Source organism: Chinchilla lanigera, unplaced genomic scaffold, assembly GCF_000276665.1.
Source record: "Chinchilla lanigera isolate Chin_1 unplaced genomic scaffold, ChiLan1.0 scaffold00145, whole genome shotgun sequence".
NCBI classification, from domain to species: domain Eukaryota; kingdom Metazoa; phylum Chordata; class Mammalia; order Rodentia; family Chinchillidae; genus Chinchilla; species Chinchilla lanigera.
The window spans coordinates 1,275,597-1,283,496 of NW_004955546.1; the positions used below are offsets into that span (position 1 = coordinate 1,275,597).

The 7,900-nt window shown below is 44.3% G+C and overlaps 1 protein-coding gene across 4 annotated transcripts in view; it reads left to right on the forward strand.

Annotated features, from left to right (window-relative positions):
• Positions 1 to 7,900, forward strand: part of Csgalnact2 (chondroitin sulfate N-acetylgalactosaminyltransferase 2) — a 35,190-nt gene that overhangs the window by 14,366 nt on the left and 12,924 nt on the right. For 2 of the 4 annotated variants that reach the window (XM_005411763.2, XM_005411764.2), the window contains exons 4-6: positions 1,329 to 1,430; positions 4,422 to 4,600; positions 6,742 to 6,836. In XM_005411763.2, coding sequence (XP_005411820.1) covers positions 1,329 to 1,430; positions 4,422 to 4,600; positions 6,742 to 6,836 — 376 coding nt within the window. Of the gene's footprint in view, positions 1 to 1,328; positions 1,431 to 4,421; positions 4,601 to 6,741; positions 6,851 to 7,725; positions 7,811 to 7,900 lie in introns of all 4 variants that reach the window. The other 2 variants (XR_264888.2, XM_013508394.1) reach the window with 2 other exon arrangements.

Consider the following 7,900-nt stretch of genomic DNA (forward strand, 5'->3'; position numbering starts at 1 on the left):
ACCTTGCACTTGCCAGGCAGGCGCTTTTGGCCACTGAGCTAAATCCCCAGCCCCTTGAACTGTAAATTCTGAGTGGCAACTATTAGAAGCTAAATTCAATGACCTTTATAATTGTGAATGAATTCATTTTAGGTCGTTTGAATTTTTAGAAATTACTTTATTAATGCATAACTTACATTCAGTAAAATATATTATAAGGATGTTTTAAGGACAGTATGTCATATTTCATGACTTTTGACAGAGGTATACACTTGTAAACTACATCCAAATCAAAATTATTTTTATTTCCCAAGAAAATCTTAAGAATAATTTAAGATTGAAATGAATTTTAAAATATAAATATTGAACTAAAATGGGAAAAGGTTTTTCCATCTTGTGAAGTAGAGTATTTCTATTCTTTTTCTTTGGTCATTAAATTTTGGCATTTTAGAATGCTGAAATGTTAATAACTACACATTGGAATAACAGTTTGAGAAAACCTTGCTTTTTTAAGTTAACATTTCCATGTTTTAGTAACTTAATGTGCTACTTTTAGTGTTTTGTGCTCCTAGCCTTTATTATTACATTGAAAAGGTAGCTAACCATATTCTGTAGCAAAATATATAGGAGATACACTTATGAATGGATTTTATCTGTTGGAAGTAACTCTTGAGAGCTGATTTCCTAAGCACTTTTCCTTGGAATTGCCTTCAGAGACCGTATTATTCTTACAGTAAATGTTCTTTTTTTTTTTTTTTTTTTGAAACAGTGTCTTGCTGTGTAGTTCAGGCTGGCCTGGACTCACTGGGTACCTCAGGCTAGCCTCAAACTTGTGGGGATCTTCCTGTCTCAGCCTCCCAAGTGCTGGGATTACAGGTGTGCACCACCACACTTGGCTTACAGTAAATATTCTTAATCATGGCAAATATTTATTCCTTGATGATAGCTATAATTTTTGGAATTAGCCAGTTTGAGGACAAAATAACTCTTGATCCAAAACTGGAATATTTATTTATTTGGTTTTGAACTAAATGAACTTCTTTGAATAGTTTATAATTTGATTCTGAAACCTATGCCAAAACAAAAGTTCCAAAAACATGCTGTGGTTGAGCCGTAATGCTGGACTGCTCCTGCAGCCCTCTGAGGTTACTGCTGGCGTAGCCTTCATGATGTGTTGTGGTAGGTTTGACGATTGGGCAGCACTGTCCCCATGATGCCACCGATGCTTCCTGGGACTTCACTCTTGTCAACAGCACCTCACTTACTTTCTTGTTAGAGCTTCACCTGATTGCTGAGTAAGTAAAGTAGTACCTCATGTTTTCTTAAACTTTATTTTTCAATTCTGCTAGGGATGTTTGTATTCATCAGGACAAGAGGATCCATCTCACGGTGGTGTACTTTGGTAAAGAAGGACTGTCTGAAGTCAAATCTATCCTAGAATCTGTCACAAGGTTGGTGAGTCATGTCCATAGTGAAGTCCTTGATAGATGTCAGTGGAAGAATGAGGATTTCAGACACGTAAAGTGCTCGTGCTTTTGGATAGCTGCTGAGCGTGGGGTGGTGGTGCGGAGCTCATTTCACAGCAGCCCTGCACAGCTGTCCTCTACTAGCGGCCGAGCAGGTACCAGCCCTGGTCAGGATGCTGTCATCTGGGGCCACCCTCTTCTGGATACTCGCTTCTCTCCCTCTTCTAGATCTGTGCTTTGCTGTCCTAATCTCTGAGCTGGCTCCTACTGGTCTCCTGTCTTCTGTTTGCTCACTCTGCTTCTTCTCACCTGTAGACAATGCCCAGGTACCCGTGTGTCTAAGAGCCTCTGATTCTGCAGGGTGCAGTAGCTGCTGTCACAGTACTGTCCTCACAGTCAGACCTCATAGAGCAGTGGTCAGGTCACTAAGCAGCCCGTTGGGTACCTGGTACATAGTAGGTACTCAGAGGTTTGAAAGGATAAATTTTTCATTCCTTAAATGTGTGATTTTTCTCTCTTTAGCTTCTCAGCCTTTTTCTCTAAATTGAGGGCCCAAAGGTGCAGCCCGGTTGGCAAATTTGGCCTTTTCTCTGTTACCTTGTTGGATTGCTTTTTTACATGACGCCCTAACCAGTAGTTTCTTTTTAAATGTTGTTATGTTTGAAAAATGCAAATGTCTGTAAACGTGAAGTAACGACTGCGTGCAGGTGGCTTGTCCCCTTTAGCCACAGCAGCGCTATACCCTTCCCGTGCTCCTTTGCCTTCCCCTACTGGTGCCATTGATGGCTTAGCGCCGGACTGGGCCACCGCTCCTCTCCAAACTCTCACTAACACTGAGCCCACCCTTGGTGTCCCAGGTACACTTCATGGGAGTCCACGGTAATTGAAGGAGGCGAGGGTCCAGCTGGGGCACCTGCATGGCTTTTGGGACCCTCACAGCACTACAGTGCATTAGCACACTCACCCCCTTCCCCTTCCATACCTGCCCTTGGTGGCCCTCTTTCAGCTCAGTCGGACTGTTCTCACAGGCCCCTCAGCCTGACACTCGAGAGCTAAGTCTTACTCATCTGTATCTGTCTGAAGAGTCCCTTCCTACTTGCATCTGTCCCTTCCCCTACCAGCTACCTCTCCCTGCATTTCTTCCCTTCCTCTCTTTCCACCTTATTGCTAAGTATCAGGTGCTTGCCCTGGTACCTCTGCAGTCATCCCTGTTGTCAGGATGCCTCTGTGGCAAGTAGTGGAAACTTACCTTGAGCTGCTTGAGGAAGGAGCAGGATTGAAGAATCTGGGATACCTCTCAGAACCGGAGGGACTGTTACAGGCAAACCTGGAGAAGCTCAAGACACAGCTCTGGGGTCTCAGGGCTGGGACCGGAGGTGTGAACGCTGTCAGAGTTCTTTCACCATCGTCTTGCTGTTCTGTGCATGTTGACTTCCTTCTCCTGTTGCAGATTGGCTTCTTCCACATGCTGAGGGATGTGGCTGTTGGCGGCTCTGGGCTCACACTTCTCAGCTTTGCCATCAGAGAGGAAAGCGCTTTCTCCCTGCAGTTGAGCTCCAGTTGAGAAAATCCCAGGGAAGGACATTTTCCCACTCTTTAGCCAATCACTGTGGCCAGGTCGGGTGGGGGTGTGATTGGCCCCACTTGAGCCTGATCCCCACTCGCAGAAAATTACTGTGGTGGGGTGGGTGGAGTAAGGGTGTTCTGTGATCAGAGCTTCCAGGTGGTGCTGGGCAATGGGATGGTAATGGGCAATTTTCCCTCTAAGACAGGAGAGATTTCCATGCCGCAAGGTGGGGAGAGGAGTCCCAGGCCCCCAAAAACAGCTTGATCATGCTTCCATCTCCATGGCGCACACCGTGCCGTGTTAGGAACAGCCTTCCCCACCTTCTCATTGGGTCTTGCTGCCTCCCGTACAGTGGCTTTCAGCTTGGTGCAAAGGCACAGAGGACTCAATCTGCCCTCCGCTCCAGTCAGGAAGCCAGAGGTGGAGACTGTCATTTGCTCCTGACATGTTCCCAGGGGGAGCTGACGCTGAGACTGGAGGCCTGCTTGTGAGAACCACTTTCCTAGCAGAAAACCCCACCAGCCCGTTGCGGCCCACGTTCCATGGCCTTGTACAGAAGGTGCTCCTCACGGTGGCTCCTTGAATTCCCATCTTAGGGGCCCTGTCCAGCCTGTTGTCCAGCCTTGTCAGCCTTTGTTACCATCTGACCTGTCTGACCCCTAAACACTTCCTCTAAGACGCTTTCTATTTCCTCTGCTTTTAAGAGTAATTACTGGGAATGACCTTTACACTCAACACTGAATTCAGGATTTCAACACAGGCAGAACTCACATTCCACTTCTGGTATCTTCTCTGACTGCTGTAGACATAGCCATCTCTCCCCAGAACTGCTGCTCACTCCTTCATTCAGCAGAAATGCATTGAACTCCAACTCTGCAAGGACACTTGGCATAGTCATGGACAAGACAAAGCCTGCTGTGGAGGGGGATGCGTACACAAGCACGTTTGGGGGTGCTGAGGAGAGCAGCCAGGGCAGCCACTGCCTGTGTGGCATGGAGGAGGAGCCTGTGAACAGAGTGTGTGCAGAGGCGAGGGTGCGCGAGAAGAGCGCTGCATGTGTCTTTGGCGTGTGTGACATGCACTAGTTCTCAGCCCCATGGTTGCTTCTCCACGGACGGTGTGTTATCGTCTCTTGAATAGCTGTTTGAGGGCTCAGTGGGCAGTGGCCACTTAGCAGCACCTGTTAAGCCTCACACCACCAGAATGTCTGCCCCGTTGTGTGAGCAGTCAGTGAACCTTAGTCCCTGAGGCCTTATGCCAGCGAAGTGGGCACTTGCTTTTCCCTGCGTGAATGAGAACCAGCATCATGAAATCTCTGAAGTGTAAACCGTATTTATAAGTTCTGTTGAAGGAAGAGCTTTGTAACTCTAAGTGGGACTCATCATATGTTATATGTGCTTTCCTCATAGTGAGTCTAATTTTCACAATTACACCTTGGTCTCATTGAATGAAGAATTTAATCGTGGACGAGGACTAAATGTGGGTGCCCGAGCTTGGGACAAGGGAGAGGTCTTGATGTTTTTCTGTGATGTTGATATATATTTCTCAGCCGAATTCCTTAACAGCTGCCGGTTAAACGCTGAGCCAGGTGCGTATACCCATGAGTCAGTGAGCTGAGTATAGAACTGAGAAGGGTGTTGCCATATCCCATGTTTTGAATCAAGTTAATGTGAGGGGAAAGGAGTTTTAATTAAACCCTGGGATATTCTTTTGTAAGTGGTATAAGGCACAATTTAACTGTAAAACAAAGTAAATTGAAAATTTGACCTTTTGAGTTTGTATCCTTTGTTCTCATGGAGCCAAATTCCAGTGGCTACATTTGAAGCCAACTAAAGAAATGCAAAGGAATAGAAGTCTACAAACTGATGAGAAGGAAGGGAACAACTCTGGACAGAAAAAGAGCCACGCAGGCGGTGTGGAGATGTTTGAGTCTGAGGCACACAACCTGGGGGGAGGGGGGGTCAAGCATACATGCGCTGGCACACACATCCACACATACACACTGACAAGCACACACGTGTACATTTGCTGTGCTTTATGCTATAGATATATTTTGAAAATGAATGAGCACATGACAGGTTTTTAAATCAACTTTTAAATGTAGAAAGTTTTCTGTATTAAAACGTCTCCATACAAGTAAGTTCAGGAACATTGTACCACATGGAGACTATAGATAGTAATAGTGTACTGTGTACTTGAAAATGACAAAGAGAAGTCAACTTGAAATGCCTTTACCATAAAAAAATAAGTATGTGAGTTGTGAGGTGAGGGCTATGTGAGTTAGCATGATTTAATCATCACACAGGTTTGTGTATATCAGAACATCACATTGGATGCATAAATATGTACAATTTTTGTGAATTAAAAATACAGTAATTTTTAGGCTGGGGATGGGGCTGCATGCCTGTAATCCCAGCACTTGGGAGGCTTATGCAGGAGGATCACTCACGGCAAGTTCTAAAGGCCAGCCTGAACTGCATAGTGAATCCCTGTCTCAGAAAAAAAAAAAAGAAAAGAAAAGTAAAAACAACAGTAATTTTTAAATGAAAGAATCTCATAATCCATGTTTTTTGCATAGAATTCTTCATATTGGGCTGGGGATATAGCTCAGGCACAAGTACCTCTCTGGCAAACACAAGGTCCGAGTTTGATTCCCAGTACCAGAAAAAAAATCCTTCATATAGTGCAAAGCTAATGACCTTGGCTAGGGAGAGCTGTCCAGAGTTCTCTGAGAGCCTGATGAGTAAATATGGGTCTGTTTTTTTCTTGTTACTCCAGACGTGAAATTCAAAATGAGAAAGTTATGGGCTGGGGATTTAGCTCAGTGGCACAGCACCTGCCTGGCAAGCACAAGGTCGTGAGTTCAGTTCCTGGTACCGGAAAAAAACCAAAAAAAAAACAAAAACAAAATGAGAAAGTTGATGGAGACATATTTGTCCAGTGTAAAAGACATTTTTATATCCAGAAATAGCTTTGCCTCTGGGAAGTTCCATCTTCCTGGCCCTAAGTGGGTTTGAAGGAAGTGGCCTGGCATCTGTTGGGCTGTGGTTGTAAGAAGGCTGCGTGTCACTGACAGGCCCTGAGCAGCTGGCACTTCTGGCTGCCAGGCCTGCCAAGGACCTCTCCTGTGGCAAGTGGCCAGTACCGTTAACCTTGAGGCTCTTCAGGCTCTCAGTTTGAACACTGATGACAAGGTCTTCCACAAGAGCTGTGACAGCATCCCCAGCTTCCCAGCCTTCCCAGATCTTGGTTTAAATCTGTCTGCACTTCTATATTATTTTCTACATATCTAGGTATTGTACAATATTCTTTACATTTGCGATTTTTAACTGTTCTCTTGGAAGAGTGGATTTAACAGAAGTTTGTAAGTTTCTTGATGATTGTCAAAAGTTAATCTATGTCTCCTACTACTGGCTAGGTGACCTAATAACAAAAAGTTCAACTAATGAATAGCGGAGAGACAACATTTGCATATCTCCCAGAGTCGAGGGGACTAAACACATGAAGTTCCCTTTAGTGTGGTTTGGTTTTGGTTTTGGTTTTTGCAGAGTTACAGTTTCATTGTCAGACCTACTGAAAGAATCATCATCACAATCAACATGATGCTCTGTAGCTTGAATATTGATACTACGTGATTTTAAAAGACTTCACAAAAGGCTCTAGATAGTAATAAAGATGTCCTTTGTTTTATACCTCCTTGGGTGATATAAAATATGTTTTAACTTACAGGTAGAAAGGTGTTTTACCCTGTGGTGTTCAGCCTTTACAACCCTGCCATTGTTTATGCCAACCAGGATACCCCACCCCCCGTGGAGCAGCAGCTGGTGAGACTGACCGTGTTGGTGTAAATGGCTCTGGAGAGCCTTCTGTTTGTTGTACAACGAGCAAACACAAGTTTCCCTAATGAAAGTGCATTGTTTACAGCCTCTTTCACACCTCTGACCCCTCGTAAAATGCTTTCAGGATTAAGCGCTGAGGAGAACAGTATAAGCCACAGAGAAAAAGTCATGTTACAGAATGTGGAAGTTGTACAGTCATCTCTGCCAACTTACTTTTAGTAACACTGAAATTTTAATTTTAAAAACTCCACCACTGGGTCAGGATAGAACAATTGCCTAGCACATGCGAGGCCCTGGGTTTTTTCCAGCACTGAAAACAAAAGACTCCATTAATATGCGAACATCAGTCGGCATTATCCTGACAAACACACATATCCCTATGTCTCATCTGTAGGGTGGTGTTACTTAGGAATATAGATACAGGTAGGATCAAAATGGCAAACTGCTGTGACACCTCAAATCCCTAAGATAAATTATTGCAGAGAAATAAGGGCGGAGTATAGGGGTATAATCCACAGCATAAAATAAATGCCCTAGAGCCCTACTGATAGAAGTGAAAGAATGAATAAACAGTGGATAGACTGCTGGATTAGATGAGGAAAAGATGAGTCCTCTTTACAGAAGTCCAGTAAGTAGACACTTTCCCAAAGGTAGATCAAGGTCAGTCCCTTCCAGAGAATAGTGTGGAAAGAGAAAATGAACTTCTTTTACATTTATTTGTTAACTGAAACAGAGAATTGTATACACTTATGGTGCATCACGTGATGTTTGCACGTACACATTGTGAAGTGCTTAGATCAGGGTAAACATATCTAGGTCCTCTAACAGTTACCTTTCCTTATGGTGAAAACACTCCAAATCCTGTGTCTTCTAGATTTCTGAACACACAGCACATCCATGCTATATGCAGCCGCCCTCTGTGTACCGCATCTGGAGGGGTCCAAGTGCTGACTTGAGAGGTGTGCACCAAGCCTCAGCCCGCCCCCTGAGCCTTCACTTGCTGCTCTGCTTCCTTTTTTTTTTTTTTTTTTTTTGGTTTTTTCTCCGGT